The 17,068-nt window shown below is 37.2% G+C and overlaps 1 protein-coding gene across 1 annotated transcript in view; it reads right to left on the bottom strand.

Annotated features, from left to right (window-relative positions):
* The window catches only part of LOC127569658 (cilia- and flagella-associated protein 47-like), a 401,309-nt gene that overhangs the window by 285,930 nt on the left and 98,311 nt on the right, over positions 1 to 17,068 (bottom strand). The window contains 6 exon segments of the mRNA XM_052014458.1: positions 651 to 846; positions 5,610 to 5,717; positions 8,521 to 8,602; positions 11,924 to 12,088; positions 13,068 to 13,320; positions 13,919 to 14,021. Of these exon segments, the coding sequence (XP_051870418.1) occupies positions 651 to 846; positions 5,610 to 5,717; positions 8,521 to 8,602; positions 11,924 to 12,088; positions 13,068 to 13,320; positions 13,919 to 14,021 (907 nt within the window).

Below are 17,068 nucleotides of genomic sequence, written 5' to 3'. Positions count from 1 at the left end.
GGTCCAGTTAGTGGGATATGACATTTGAAGATGTATTCACTCACTTTGACCAAAGGTCTGAGATCATTGATCTTCTCTTTTGGATCCTTAGAGCTTCAACCTGGCATTGACTACCACAATTATCAACTGCCTTCTAAAAGGTCAAATGGATATTAATCCCTTTAATATGCTTGCCCCCTGTGGATTGAGCACACCTCTTTGCCTTTCCTCTTCACCAATGAAGATCTTTGGTGAAGGGTCAAAAATTTCATTAAACCACTCTCATTTTGTATATTTTTATCCATGTCAGAATATGTTCTGTAATGACTTCCACCAGTTGCTGCTGCCATAGTGCCCCATTAAGAGGTACAAGGTGACTGTAAATCTTGCAGGTGAGCTATTATTGGTGCTCAGCACTTACAAAATTTAAGGGGTGCTTTTCAATGTTATTGGCCCCCTGACATGATGTGCAGCCATTCAGCAGTGCAGTCAGAATTGAGTGCGTGCTTCAATCATGGTAATTAACAGGCAGCATAAAGGTGATGTGCTGCTTGCTTCAGAAACAATGGCATAGGTTATTGCCACATTGCCCACTTTCAGAGATGATCCAATTTTGCCTCCAATGATTTTAATTTACATTCCAAAGGCAAAAGCAATCATTTTACAATTACCTTTCTTGCAATCTGCCCACACTGCATTTCTCATGGATTCATAGTGAAAGTTGAGCCATGTCAGCAGGACACGCTCACCAGTGGAATATATATTGCTGGAAAGGGGATCAGCATTTATTCTTGGTAAGTTTTCCATGCAGCTTTGACTTCCAACTATATTGATATCCTTCAGCGTCAATCGAGAAAGAACAAAAACCTGAAGAGACAACAAATCATCTTTGTTATTACTATATCATCAATTTTACAGCAAATATGTGCACCATTGCAAATAAAGAATCAAACATCCGGCATTAAATTTACAAATGACTCTTTTATATCTGACAAGCGAGATTTTACCAAAGCCCAAAATAGAAGTTTGAAACACCCACCCTCTTCTCTGCAACTGTAATTGGATGTATGTCAATTAACATCAGATAATGATGCCTCTTCTGCTGCTAACCACTTTAACTTATTTCCTTTCACACACTTCAGGACACCACCCAGAAGAAACAGCCTCCCCCCTGTAAAGGTCAATGTTATAAATGGAGTCCAACTGAATTTTTACTTGGGGGCTGAACTCACCAAGCCAACTTGGCAAGTAGTGAATCTGAAATCAATTAAAAATTACAAACCTGATTGTATTTTGGGGGTTTATTTATGGTCTGGGCAGAATAAGAGCTCTTCATCAGATCACACAAAGTGGGAATAATTCCTTTTGGTTCCTAGTGACTGCCTGCTGCCAGCCAATCTTTCATTCCCAACCACCAAAGAGCTATCATCCTGTCTTCAATGCAAAATTGGAGAGAATAGGTATAAAAAAATTCTGACCCTGAATTGCAGACCTTGATGTGAGAAATGAAAAGGTAAAGGGATGTGCTCTATCCACAGGGGGCAAGGACACCCTCCAGATGGAGTCTCAAAAGAAAGTTGAACTAAATACCTGTGGTGATCAATGTAAGATTCCCAAAGCCATACTTTGAGATCAATGATCTCCTACTGTCGGACAAGGTGAAGAAATGCACCTTCAAAAGTCACATTTGTCCAACCAGCTTTAAATTAATTTCTTATTTCACCACACACCATCATACTATTGTCCATCATTATCCTACCTTCCCTGAGACTTAAAAATAGGAGCAGGAGTCAGCTATTCAGCCCTATGTACCTGCTTACCATTCAATAACATCATGGCTGGATTATTACATCTGTACCATTTTCCTACACTAACCCACGATTCATTGATTCACTTGATATCTAAAAATCTATTGATTTCTGTCTTGAATGTCTTTTTCTCGAATAGCCCCTCATGATCAAGGCTGAATTGCTTTTATGCCAGTTCAGTTGGTTCTGAGGTACCTGATGAAGCTAATGTAGCACCCACAGATAGGACCGGAAGAACACATATCCTTGCAATAGTTAAAGGTGCCACAGGGATCGGTGCTTGGGTCCCAGCTGTTCACTTTTGGATGTGGGAACTAAATATATTACTAAAACACAAACCTGGGTGGGATTGATTGTGAGGAGGATGCAAGGAAGCTTCAAGGCAATTTTGACAAGTTTAAAGAGTGGACAAATGCATAGCAGTTTTTAGTGTAATGTGGATAAATGGGAAGCTATGCACTATGATAAGATAAACAGAAAGACAGTATTATTTAAAAGGGACCATATTGGGAAATGCTGATGCTCAAAGGGACATAGGTATCCTTGCTCAGTCTCTGAAAGCAAATGTACAGGTGTAGTGAGCATTTAATTTAACATATTTAATATACCCTTCGTGGTATGGGGTTTTGATTTCAAGACTAAGCACATCCAACTACAATCCTGGTGAGACCACACCTGCAATATTTTGTGAAATTTTAGAGAAATTTACCAGGATGTTGGCTGGACTTGGGGGCCTGAGTTACAAGGAGAGGTTGCGTAGAGTAGGACTTTATTCCCTGGAAAGTAGGAGACCGAGGGGTGACATGATAGAGGTATATAAGAACATGAGGGGCACAGACAGGGCAAAAGCACGTAGTCTTTTTCCGAGGGAGAGGGTGCTAAAAACAAGACAGCACAGATTTAAGATCAGAGGCGAGAGATTTAAAAGGGACATCAGAGGCAGCTCCTTCATGCAAAGAGTGGTGCGTATTTGGAATGAGCTGCCAGAAATAGAGGTTGAGGCGGGCACATTCGCAGCATTTAAAAGCCATCTTGATAAGTACATGGATAGGAGAAGTTTAGAGGACAATGGGCCAAATGCAGGTAGATGGGACTAGTTCACTGGGCAATACAGTCAGCATGGACGAGTTGAGCCAAAGGGCCTGTTTCCATGCTGTGTGACTCTATAAATTGAAGACAGAATATACTTGTCACAGAAGCAATACAACAAAGCTTCACCAGTTTGATTCCTGGGTTGATGAAAGAGATTGGATGGATTGGGTGTACATCCACTGGAGTTTGAACAAAATGAGGGGAGATTTCATTAAATAACACAAAGTTCTGACAGTCTCAATGGGCTTAATCTAGGGAGGATGCTTCCTCTGGTTCTGGGGTGTAGAACCGGGGTCATAGACTCAAAGTTAAGGGTTAAATATTTAAGACTAAGATGAAGAGAAGTTCTTCACTCAGAGAGTGGAGAACCTGTGGAATTCTCTACTGCAGAAGTTTATGGAAGCCATTGCTGAATAAACTTAAAAAAGAGATAGATGGATTTCTGGAAACAATAGAACAAGGAGAATGGGGAAACAGTGAGAATATTGTACTGAGAGGGATGATCAGCAATGAATGTTAGAGTAGGTTTGAAGGGGGTATGTCAATATAAACTTCATTTCCTTTAACCAATACCAGACTAGGCTTTTCCCCTTCGTCTGATGTACACTTATATGTGAACTGCTCAAATTGCTGCATGGCCTTTGAGATAACTGCACCACTCAATAACCTCTGTGTGTGTGAACAACGTAACCATGGAGGACCCAGAATGCACTACCCGAAAGGGTCTTTGTGCACACCATGTGGTAGAATTCCAAGACACTGAGGTTTCAACCTCTATTAGTCATAAGGTCTTAGAGAGATACAGGATGGAAGCAGGCTCTACGGCCCACAAATCTGCACGAACCATCAACCACCCTGTACACAGGGGCCAATTTACAGTGGTCAATTGACCTATCAACCTGCATATCCTTGGGATGTGGGAAGAAAGTGGAGCACCTGGCCACAGGGAGAACATGCAAACTCCACACAGACAGCACCTGAGGTTAGGATTGAACCCAGGTCTCTGGTGTGAGAGGCAATGGCTCCACTAGCTGCTTCACACTGTCACCTTGTGCTGCACTGAAGCAATTTCCATAGTCATCCACATTTTCCTTCTTACTTCTTCTCTTCAACCACTGTATGAAAAATTTCCCCATCTCTCTTATCATTTTAGTCTCCAACTAAAGACCTCCCCCCCCTACCCCCATCCATGCCTGAACCCATAATGACATCAGTTCCATGAAACATCTTCAATCCTGCAGGGCTTTCAACAGTTGAATTGTGCATTTTTGTCTGAATTACAGTCACCACTTTACACTTACAAATATTTTGTATTTATTGATCAAACTTTCAAGTGACACATCACAAATATATTTTGGTGTTATATTGTCTTAAATAAACTATTCCAGCATACAGGTACTTTGTAAGAGAGAATGATAAGCAGATCTGTAACTATTATTTCAGGTGTCACTACAAATGGTTCTGCACCTTAGAGGTTCCTTCTAGAATCCTATATCAATTCCTTGATCAGCAATTATTTATCTTTGTTCTAGAATGGTTAGCAAATTGATTAGCCACACATTTAAGTTCAACATTAAAGCACCTCAAATGTTTCTTTCTTGTTTTACCACAAATATCAGTGACTCCATAAACACAAAAAATACATTGATAATATGTTTAGCTAATACTAATATCACCTTCTCTCATACCCACATTTGTTAAAGAATATACATTTTCTAATTACAAGCAACAAAGGATAGGTAATAATTTGAGCTTTCAGAATTCAAAAAATGTGTTTTTATTTGCAAAAGGACAATCTTGCTTTGTCTTCCCTGCTCAACATCTCACAGATCTCAAAATATAATTGCAGTAATTGAAGGAAATTTGCTTCAAATGCTTTATTTTGAAAAATAAACAAGGAAAGAAGCTACAATTTAAGTGTTTTCTGGATGTTTATTAAATTCCACCAAATCCACAGTGAGTATGTAATCAGCAATTTTAATTGTCTGCATTATTGTTAAAAAATAGTCTCTCTTATTAAAACAATGTAGCGGTTAGCATAACGCTTTACAGCACCAGCGACCCAGGTTCAATTCTGGCCACTGTCTGTTAGGAGTTTGTACATTGTCCCCACGTCCGCATGGATTTCCTCCAGGTTCTCCTGTTTCCTCCCACATTCCAAAGACATACAGGTTAGGAAGCTGTAGGCATGTTATGTTGGCGCCAGAAGCGTGGCGACACTTGCAGGCTGCCCCCAGAACACTCTAACGCAAAAGATGCATTTCACTGTGTGTTTCGATAAACATGTGACTAATAAAGATATTTTATCTTATCTTAAAATTTTGTTTTCCAGCTTTCCTTAAATAATTTTAAAAATGCTTTTGACCAAAGCAGCTGGAAGCTGAAGAAAAATACTCCAGCACTTCAAATAATGGTATTGATGTATCCAGAAAATTTTATGTTGTCACTTAGTCTGCCTGTTGAATTCACTTAATGATTTTTTATTTTATTCAAAAATATAAAATGCAAACAATATTTTATAGAAAGGCTATAGAAAGGCTAATGCCTTTAAATAAAGTCATAATCTCTGTTTGAAAGGTACAAAAGATCATTCAATAGAAGCATTCAAAAATGCCAATGTGCTGATGTGCTTTTTATTGTTAAATATCTTCATTTGGGGCATTAGAAAATTCAAAACATATATTAAATTTTACATGTATAAACAATTATGATGTGCTTGAATCATTTTACCTTGTAAATTTGCAGCAACATATCAGACCATGAACGTTTGCTTATTGATTCAAAGACGCTATCATCCAGGTCAAAAATGTCAGCACTTGCAGGGGTCTGTAAACAATGCTGAAAAAGTGATAGATAAATATAATACCATGCTATTTTTGAGGTGCATTTTAAGTACAAATCTTTACATTATTGCAACTTTGAATGATGGATTTTTTCAAGCTGTAAGCGGTTTAAGAAATATGGACTGCACAGGTAATCATACCTCTTATATAATGCAACATAGACAACCAACATTACTCTGTTATGAATTAGTTATTCTAAAAATAACTTTCGAGTGGCATTACAAATACAATTAATACCGTTCGTAACTTGTCAAGAAGTATCTGCAGAATTAGACCAAAAAGGAGAAATCAGCCAAAGGCTATACTTTGCAGTTATAATCTTAGTAATATCTCTACAATATGAGTAAAAAAAGACAATCTGATCAAAAGAGTCTTCAATGCAGTTTTCTCCTTAATTGATACCAGTCTCTTTTGCAACAGAAACAAATGGCATTGTTATTGATATTCAAAAATATTTCTGATGTTGCTTCATTTTTCCAAAACATTAGCTAGTTTTAATGTAGTATGGGAGAAGGACATTGCACAAATGCTTCAACGTCCATCCCATTATTACTCCAAATATATGACAAATAGGGTGTTAAATCTTTCCTTCTCTCTCTGTACTCAAGGATAAAATTAAAGAGTTCCATGAAAGTTGCTGATCAAATGAGTTTGTTTTCATTATATACACCTGAAATATATTCTTCCCCTGTATCCCTGTGGATCAGTCGGTATTTTGTACTTTTAAGAACAAAAGATTATCTAGATTTTCTTGTCCAGATTACAGCTTTATCAACTCTTCTTCAAATCTAAAATAGTTTTCCATACCTATTGTCTTCATCGAACAATAAATTCTAAAAGTCCTTTAAATGTAACTAAATCATAACTGATAATTTTAACTGACTAATTTGTAATACATGGCCATTTAGTGCCTATTGATTACATATTACAGGTGCCCATTTGTGTCCCATTTGACACGTAATGTATATGCACAGCGAAGGTGTGAGTTGCACAAATCACCCTATTGAAAATCGAACTAGCACATAATGAGCTGTTGCCTACCAGAACTATGCAGTGCAGGCAGATTATGACATCAATTACAACAATGCTGATTTAATATCAATTCTGCCAAATTGGATCCCATGATGTAATCAACTATCATGTGTTCAACAAACATGGAGAATCAAACAAATAGGAAAAGGATGGACCACTCACCAAAGTATTTGGAAAGATTATTCACTACATGGAGGTTAAGAGTGCTGCTGATTTCTAGAGAATGGTAAAATTTATATGGAGTATTGGCCCAGGAGATGAAGGAGTTTGTGTTGAGTTCAAGGTTTCACAAAACTCATTAGTTAAAGATGGATGCTTCAACAACCATTCCTCTCAGCATGTATAATGACAAGGAGGAAATATGCTGAACTAATTTACACCGTTTTCTGGAAGAGGGAGGAGCAGAGGGGTGAATGGCTTCACAGCAGAAGACCTTATCCATTAGGGATCTTTCAGCAGCAAATCATTCATGACTACCTCAGCAAATAATATTATGTAAGGTACCTGCCATTGAATAAGGAGGTCCTGACTGAAATATGAAACATGTTCCCATTTCAACAAGCACCTGATTTTCTACAGGTCAGGCTTCCTCCAGGAAGATCTGCAACATATCCCAGATTGCCATGCACTGCTACATTAGGAACAGTGTGTTGTGCTCTCTATTCCAAGAGAGCTGAATATATCACTTTCTCCTTGGCAAGAAGTAAGCATACAGCTTTGACAGGATCAGAGGCTTCCCATTGGTGCAGAATACTTTAGCTTGCAGGCATATTACTTTAACAGTCCTTGGTATCAACTCAAACATGTGCCTGCATTGGAAGACATACATTCCAGAATGCCTAGCTGGTGTTTCCACATGCACAGTGCATAATTCTGAACAATGCCCAATATCTAGGCTTCAATTATGAGGTATTAATTTTGTAACGATGCTATGCAATCTGAAGATCCTGAGCATCCACGCCTATCCATTGTTCACAGAATTCATAATTCCACTGTGCAACTCGCACACACAACGGTACTATGCTTGCACTGAAAGCCATGTTGCAACACACAATAAAACCGATCAAACTGTTCAGATTCATCATAGTCCACAATACTCTGCAGGGCAGCACAATTAGGGTTTGGTTCATCCCATGATCATATTGCTGTGGGGCAGCACAAAATTTATATGCTGCCTGCACCAGGTTGAATGGCTATGGCCTAATCACAAACACTGGGGCTATTTTTCAGCACCATCTGGTTTATCTCCCTTTGGTCAAAACAAATAAATGTAATTTTTGAATTCTGATTTAGAGTGGGTGTTCAAAATACTAGGCAGGTCAATGTGCAGAATTGGGCTTAATGTGTACTAAAATCCACCAATGTTTAGGATTGTGTTAGTCTAAGATTCAGGATTATTGAATCTGGTAATAGAAATGAGAGTGTTAAATGCAACACCACTAAAAATATATAAGGGCTGATAATAATTAATAATAAGTGAGAGTATACTCCATGACATTAAGATATGCAATATTTGGTGTACCAATTAATATTAAAACACACAAAATATAAATGTGTATCCCTGTCCAATATTTAAGAAAGCTATAAAATTATGGGGAAATCATTCCCTTTCTTAATACCGGACTACCAAGAATCAGGAAGTCAAATATTCACACGAGGAGTCATCAAAATGCTTGTTTTATTGCATGAATAAAACATGTTCTGATATGGAACAAAATGTTACTTATAAAGTTAACATATGTTTGGCTGAGCAGTTAGATTCATACCTGTAATTGATTCCATTGCTTAAACTGCTCAGGTTCCAATAAGAACTCTGGTTTCACGTGAGCAAGGCAAGCTCCTTGAGCTCTGTAATAGGACATAATTAAAACAGAAAGAAACATGTTGTTAATTGTACCCAGAGACTGAATATTATTCATGTATTCTGCTTTACAGTACCTTCTGGGCAAACATAATAATATTTCTGGACACCATTATTGTAACTCTGAAACTGGAATATAGCATCATAAAAGATTTTCATATTCAATGGTTAGAAAATGTAGCCTTAATGGAACTTTAAGGTTGAATAACTAAATCTTTCTTCCCTTGAAGCTGGAATTCATAATGAGCCAAATAGACTACACATGAATGGATAATGGATAATAAAAGACAATATTTCATATCCAAAGATGCAAAGGGAAATTCTCTGAAAAAGTAAATAATCAATTTCTTGGAATCATGGATAAAATAAATGTAATTATTGCAACTGTCATAAATCAAAAGTGCAGACCTAATAATTTGAAGCCAAGTTTAAACTACTGAGCCTGCAGGATTTGTTTTTAATTTGGTCATGAGATATGGACAATGCTAGTGAAGTTATACTTCTAACTGCCCTGAAGAGGTGCTGATGGTTTGTCTTCTGAAGCCACAGTCTTTGTGGTTCTAGTAATGGCATCAGGTTAGGGAAATGATGGATTTGACTCAAAGACAATAAAGGGAAACCAGAACAGATCAAAGTCAGAAATGTTTGTGATTGACAGAGAAACTTGGAAGTCATGGTTTTGAAAGGACCATGCTTAGCCAATCAATTTTCACCTCTAGCAATCAGTTTAGCATCCCCATTCAATGCATTATATGCCATCTACAAGATGTAAAGCAAGAACTCGCCAAGTTTACTTTGACAGCATGACTAAGTAACCACCACTATTTCCAAGTCTTCCTCTAAGATACAAACACTTCTAACTCTTGAATGTGGGAACTGTACTTGTTCAAGCAAAGGTGCATATTCCATTTGAGAGTTGTTGATTGCGGTATTTGCAGAATACTAAACTTTTGCCCTATCATTGTAGACACAATATTGATATGATTCATTTAAGTTTCTGGAGAAAGATTACCTTTAAGGAGTGAAATATGGGACACTGGCACTGGTGGTGCCCGTGACAAATAATAGTTGGGAGGGGGTGAGGGAATTAGATTCATTCTTGTTAGATTTAGCCATTACTTAATGAATTTTGCCTGTTATATCTCATCCTACTTGTACTGAGTCCCCAAAGAAGCTACAGTATATCTGCATCTGCACACTACGGAAATTATCAGCCAGAGTGTTGACATTATCAGAAATAGCACATCATTGATGAGAAATCAAAGATTATGAACAATGGATTTGGATCAGGGGAAAAAACTGATGCAGCAGATCATTGAACTTAGAGCATTAGCAATGTTGCAAGAAAGCTGAAAATTCATCTGACCAAACAGAATTCCACAAAACCAAATTTCAGAAACAGGATAAAATCTGTATATCCTACTGTATTGAAATTTTTATGCCTGCAATCCAGGAGAATTCTCTCCACCAGCAGAACAATCTCACTTTAAAGAGTATGGAAGGTATTAAGGTGGTAATATGTAAATAGTATGCATGCATTCAGCCCATTGGAGGCTGCACATGAAATTATTATGAATTCAGCATCCAGCCAACACTAACTGGGTTACTGATTGCCTCATTGAATCATCACAGTGTCCAATTTAGTGAGTGGTAAGCATCAGTTCAAGCTACTTGCTCTGCTTTCAGCACTTCTTTATGAGAAGGTACATTGTGGTGTAGAAGATGGTAAAAGTTATTCCAGAGATAACTGTAGCTTGCTACTAGAGATGGCACAAGAAACAGCATAAGTCTCCACAATTCTCACACTGGCCCGAGAGCAGGATTTGTGACATTCAATAAGAGCCTCTTTACTGAATCGCAGGTGCCTCAAGAATTGCTCTTTGCTGATGCAGCTATTGGAGATATGGTCCCTGAGCATTCTTTGGGAATAGCATTTCCAGCTGAGATTCCTCTCCCAACTCTTCAAACATGTTCTCTTTCTCTACCTGCCCTCTCATTCTCCCTAAACAACTGCTCTCCAAGGTGAATAGTAACTAAAGCACTTTTGCCTGGGAACAACAGGATTTGTCCAAAAACTTGAAGGGAAGACGACATCCTTGTTTCCCCTTGAAATCTTTAAAACTGTCAGGTGCTGTGGAAACACTTAAGACTAGCTTACTCGAAGTAACATTATATGCAAATCAGTCAGGAACTAATTTGTAAGTACTTTGTTATTTCAATAGCACAAATAGTTAACCCTCCCTGCAGCTAAGTATTTAATTCTATTTATGAATAAAACATGATATGAGGTGCATCACTGAGATCCAGTTAGGCATTGTTGACATCAAATCACTGGTGCACACTAGATGTCATCATAATCTGCCTACTCTCTATATTCATTTAAGAATGTTGCACACTTTAAGTATTCCTCTTCAGTTGGCAGACTGTGAAACTATAAGTGCACATATAAGCATAAGACAGAAGATTAAAAAGCATATTGGCCCTAGACTACCAAAGTATCAGATATGGAACTGGGAAAATTTTCAGCCCAAGATTTAGCCTTTGCTCTTTGAGAGCACATAAAGCATAGTGGGGATGTGTAGTCCAAAGCAAATAAATGAATGAAAAGTTAATTCATCAGACAATAATAGATAAGAGTTCAACAATGGATGAATATATTGATCAATGAACAGAGATGATCAATGATGTGTAGAGGGGACCAAAACAGACCAAAAAAAGGAAACAGCATCAAGGAATAGGTCAAGTTAATGGAAAAGGAGTCATAAGGATGACTAGTGATATAGATAAAAGATAATACCACACAGGAGAAGTTTTACATAATTTCAGTTGCTGGATGTTTTTGTGGCACTGGTGGAAAGTTGGTTGATGTACAGGAAACAAATGTTTGGAATAAGTGGATATTTCTTTGATTAGGTGATAATAGCAGAACTGAGAGATGAATGCATTTTTGGTTCTGTTATACATGGATGTTTTCAACAGAAAAAGGTGAATACACTTAGTGAGAAGATGTTGCAGGGTATAGTTTAACAGAAGGACCCAGGAGAAGAAATACATACCTCCTTGTAAATCCAAAGAAATAGTCAACAGCAGTTTGAACTTCACAAACAAGAATAAGTAAATGACTATAAATTTGTAAATGATTTGCTTATGGTCAAAGGTAGAGTACGATTTTAAGTTTTGGAAACCTCATTACAGAGTCTTGAATTGAGTGCTTCTTAACAAATTGGCATTAGATTGTAGCCATTCACTTTTCTTACAATCATCATATGAGTGCAGCTTCATGTAAATATGAAAATATATTCACTTACCTCAGGAAAACAAGAAGTGTTGAATATTGCCAATGCAACTGTAATATACATTCCACAGGATGACTGGGCAATGACCGGCTTGCTGTCAGTCCAAGCAATTGCTGGCCACTCAAATGGTTTAACAGATCATAAATTGTTTTTGTTCCTTTACCACAGGGTTTTGGGCTGCATTCAGAAGAAATGTTACCTTTAGATACACAGTCGCTTTGTAATTTGCTTAGTTCCCTGTTACCAGAACATTCCTTTGTTCATTTCCAGTTATGAACTTAAACTTTGTCCTAGCAACACAAAGGCACTGAAGGAACTTATTCTGCATCTTATTCTGCAGAGATTAGCTCACTAAACAGAAACCAGGATGATTTAATTTTTTTAACTCTTTAAATATAAAGCTACACCATTGCCCTTACCTCACAAATGTCCATTATTCACCAAAATCCACAAGAGTGGATGCTATACTCAGTGCGCACAACACACTGTGTTTTAGCAGAACCCACAGAGCTACATTCACAGGTCCACAGCTTTAAATCAGCAGCCTTCAGTTACCAGTTCCAGCTGGTTGCTTAATTAAGTACAGACACCTACATGATTCTTTACAACAAAAACTTTTATTGATATAATGTGTGCTTTCCTCTGACAACTTGAAGAAACTTTGAGCAGTATCACTTTCACCTCTAAGTCAGAAGATTATAGATATGATTTAATACCTAAGATTGATACCTCAGTGGAGTACCTGACATGTTACCTTTTAAATGAATTGGATGAAATAATATTTTGGTCTGCCTTCTCACTTGGATGTCAAAATTCCCTGGGCACTATTCAAGTAAAAGCAGAATGTTGTCTGATCAAAATTTAACCTCCAACAGACAGCAAGGCAGATTTTGCAGTCAATTAATTGGTGTTTACAGAACCTCACTTTGTGTAAATAAGTTGTTTCATTTTTGTACAGTGGAATGTGACTGCCACTCAAATTCTTTATTGACTGCAAAACTCGTTGGAACATCTTGACTTGTGACTTGTGCTCTAGACAAACAAATTTTTTCTCTCCCCAATGTTCAAATAAAGTACAGAGATATTCAAACATCAATCAAGCGGTTGAAAAATGGTAATCATGGTTGTTTATAACTGATTGATTTTCTGCACCTACCTTCTCAGTGACTCTGGAACAGAAATAGGATGCATTCCATTTGACCAGCCAAAGAGACTAAACCAGACCTGTACAGCAGTTAGAACCTTTTGGCAGAATACATCTTCATCAGAAAACATCAGGTCTTTCAAATTGTTCTTTCTGTCTGAAACATCAGAATCATCCTCTGTACTCCTCTTTTCTACTTTGGAATCTCCACTTCCAGTGGTTTCTACGAAAAAGAGATCATATTTCAAGTTTATAAAACTGTTTACTTCAAACAACAGAAAATATTGCTTTACTGACTGTGTTAACCATGAATTACTAAATATAATGCCATTTCCACAGTAGAATTCTTCCACAAGCCAGGGAGAAACATGTCATGCACCAGAAAGCTGATACCAATAAAAGGAAATGACAAAGGGCAGCATTTTGCTGCAAGGTAATCAATGCTCAGCATTATTTTTGTGAAAATTGCTCATGAGCAATCATGCATGCAAGTGTACAGTTTAATGTGAAAATCCAAAAGCTGTTGCCCGAAATGCCACTTTTCCAAATATTTGTCAAAATAGCATCATGCCAAATGACTAATTATATAAATTTCTTGCATGTTATGATGATCCTCGACTGACTTTGTGGATGGTATTGACATTAAAGGTTGATTTCAATCACTCAACTCTGTACCCTTCGAAAGATATGGGAAACTTTAAATAAATGCCATTCTCCCAGTGTCTCTTTCTTCCTTCCCTTGATTTATACCTAATTTTCTGCAATGAACTGATACCACGGACTGGTTCCTTTGATATTTTGGTGCTTGCCATTCCAGTTGCCAGCTTTTAGCTCCTTCTCAGCTCTTATTTCCTTTCACTTACACAGGTCCAGCATTTTCATGGTGTATCCTTTGTAACTGTACACTCTACCCACTATAGTAGCACTTAAATCATCATAAAGACCCTTAATTAAAATTCTTAACAGCTACAAATAGTAGTCATAGTCTAGCAAGTGAACATAGATCAATGTGTAACATTCATAAGAATGGTTTGTCAGAATACCATGTCCACCAGTATGTGATACCCCAGCATTTCAGTACAGACTTAATGTCAAATCGAAAATCTCATTAGGTCCCACACTCAGAAACCAACCATTGAGTAAACTTCAGTATATGCATAATATTGAGAAGGTTGATAAATCAAAGGCTTTCAGTTGAAAACAATGTCCTTTTTTAATGAAGAATGCCTGTGATAGTTTGAAAGCTTTCTATAATTCTGCCATTTCTGTCATAGCAATCAGGAGAATGAGGGTGACAAATCACTAATCATATATAAATTGCACATATTTAATAAATTGGATAGATATGTCAGCAGCTTTCTTAACTCGCCATTTTACATAATCAAAAATAGCACTGACAACATTCGTCAACATTCAATACAAACAATTTCATAATTTCCAAAATATGGGAAGGTAGTGGCCATTTATTCTTGATAATCCAAGGAAAAGGAGTGGAAGAACAACTTAATCAACTTTTCTCAAGCACTGGCATTGCTACAATGTGGAAATTTAGTTGCTCATTTCCAATAACATCTCTCCAACTCCTACAGATTACCTGCTCTGACACAAGTTATAGTGGCATGAAAAATCATCACAATCCCTGTGATTATTTTCAACTACCAGTAACCTCCAATACTAACCTTACTAAAACTTACAATATCACTGGGGTGACAACCGATCTGCATTGCAATAGCCTGACTACAATTTGTGTACCCCATGCAACCAAAAACAACTACATTGATCCTCCATTGATGGAACGAGGCAGATGCTTTGCATCTCAATCCTGGCTCTAGCCAAGTTTTCTTTTGATAACTTTGTAAGAATTTATTGAAATAGTCTTTATTTGATAAACCAAGCCAAATGGACAAAGTTAGCTTCAGATTTCAACATATGTATATAAGACAATAGTTCACCTGAAGAAGATTCCTCAGAATAAGAACTCGCAGCAGAAAATGCCGTGATTGTAGATGAACTGTGTGAGGAGGTTCCAGGGGTATAATGGGGTTGAAGAACAACTTTTCCAATGCTCTGATGCTTGTTTGAATTATTTGCTAAGAAGAACACAAAGGATTATTGGTTAATGCTCATTCATTCTATATTTATTCCTGTAATAGCAAAATCTCACATTTTATTTGAAAGACTGCATGGCCAGATGGTTTAATCATTCTGCAGGCCAGGACAGGGAAATTATTTCCAGGCAACTGTTTGCTTCAATATTGATTAGCAAAAAATATGAGCACATTTTAAACAAAAACAGACACGTTTGAGAAATCAGGCTGAAAGTGCTGAGACCTGTGGCACAAATCTCACCAAAACCGAGAAATTAGTTGAAGGTAATATTGGTATTGGTATTGGTTTATTATTGTCACTTGTACCAAGGTACAGTGAAAAGCTTGTCTTACAAACCGATCGTACAGGTCAATTCATTACACAGTGCAGTTACATTGAGTGAAATTCACAGACCAGGGCCACAAGAAGCCTTGGATGAACTGCAACTAACATTGGGAAGGCTAAAATAATAACCTCCTGCCCCAAGTATAGCTCCACACTTTGTTATCAACTTTATCCCCCAGGCCTTGTTCATGTTTCAGAATAAATCAGAAATTGAACCTGCAGCATCCTCTGCAGCCCACCATAAGATTGACCCTTAACTCACCTCTCCATGAACATTATTTTCCTTCATTCCTATCTCACCCGATTTGCTGCAAAATCCTCCTTCCTAAATTAATCACCTCCTGACTAACTTTTTTCAAATAGTCTCTCGACTGGCTTTCCATTATTTATTGGTTGTAAAACAATGCTTTACAGTTCTGTTTTCTACTTGGTTCATTCATAATCTGTTTTCAATTAATGTGCCCATTGAGCTGCATGCACAAAATAAAAAAGTAGGATATAATTAAATTCCAGCCCTTCTGAGCTATTTAAAATTATTCATGGAATCAGACATGAAGAAAAATGTACATTCCTTCGATATCTTAGTGGCCTTTCATTTGCAAACTCACTGCTCTAAAAATTTGGAATTCTTAAAAAGAAAATATAACAATAAGCAGTTTCTATCTTCACTTAACTCCAAGAATTTTTGGTAACTGACAATTTATATTTCAGAATTCTCCAGATAAAAACTTCAAACCAAAGTTTAAAATATAGATTCCTGCAGTGAAACTTTATCACCTTTAATATGATTAAAAGGAGTGTGTTACCTTTAGGGTGCCCGTGTTTCATTTTATTCATTTTGAAACAAGTGCCCATACCTGAAATCTTGCCTCCTATATTCTATCCATTAATGTTGCCTGACTTGATATTGCATGTTTCCCATTATTGTATTTTTGTTTTTTGCTTTAGTCTATTTTAAGTGTAGTTGATAGAGTACTTGCAAACATTTGGAAATGTTAACATATATATGATGTTGAAATAAACTTCATATCCAATTGCTACATATTGTGAAGGGATGGCATTGTGGTGAAAAAAAAGTTGAAAAATTAGCTAAGCACTGAACAGAGAGAAAAGGAAATAATTAAAGGTCAGGCAGCAGAGAGGGAGCTGTTAATAGTAGCCAAAGCACATCAGTAACAAGGAGCAAGATGTGTGTGAGTGAACATTTAGAAAACCACACAAGAGAAAACATACATGGAGACAATGAATTATCCTGACTTCTGGCAGTGGATCAGGAAAGTCAAGTCTCCTTCTGAAAACAATGAAGCAGGCCCTTCAGTTAAGCACTGCTTCAGTGTGTGAGGTCCACAATTCACAAATCTCATAGGAGCAAAAGAATTTTGTCATTTGATATCAATGCATGTGACTTCATGCAGAAACACACACCTGAAGAATTGAGAACAAATTTTTAGAAATACGCTTCCAGCATTGTAAGTCTGCAATAGGGTTTTATGAAAATTCACTTGTCATGTGATAAGAAGAGAGTGTAGTGACTCACCATCCGAGCAAGCGAACTGGCTCGGCGGTCGGGGCGCGCGTCA

The sequence above is a fragment of the Pristis pectinata genome, chromosome 4 (genome assembly GCF_009764475.1).
Source record: "Pristis pectinata isolate sPriPec2 chromosome 4, sPriPec2.1.pri, whole genome shotgun sequence".
NCBI classification, from domain to species: Eukaryota; Metazoa; Chordata; class Chondrichthyes; order Rhinopristiformes; family Pristidae; genus Pristis; species Pristis pectinata.
The sequence above is the reverse complement of the archived record's forward strand: the minus strand, read 5'-3'. Positions and strand labels throughout refer to the sequence as shown.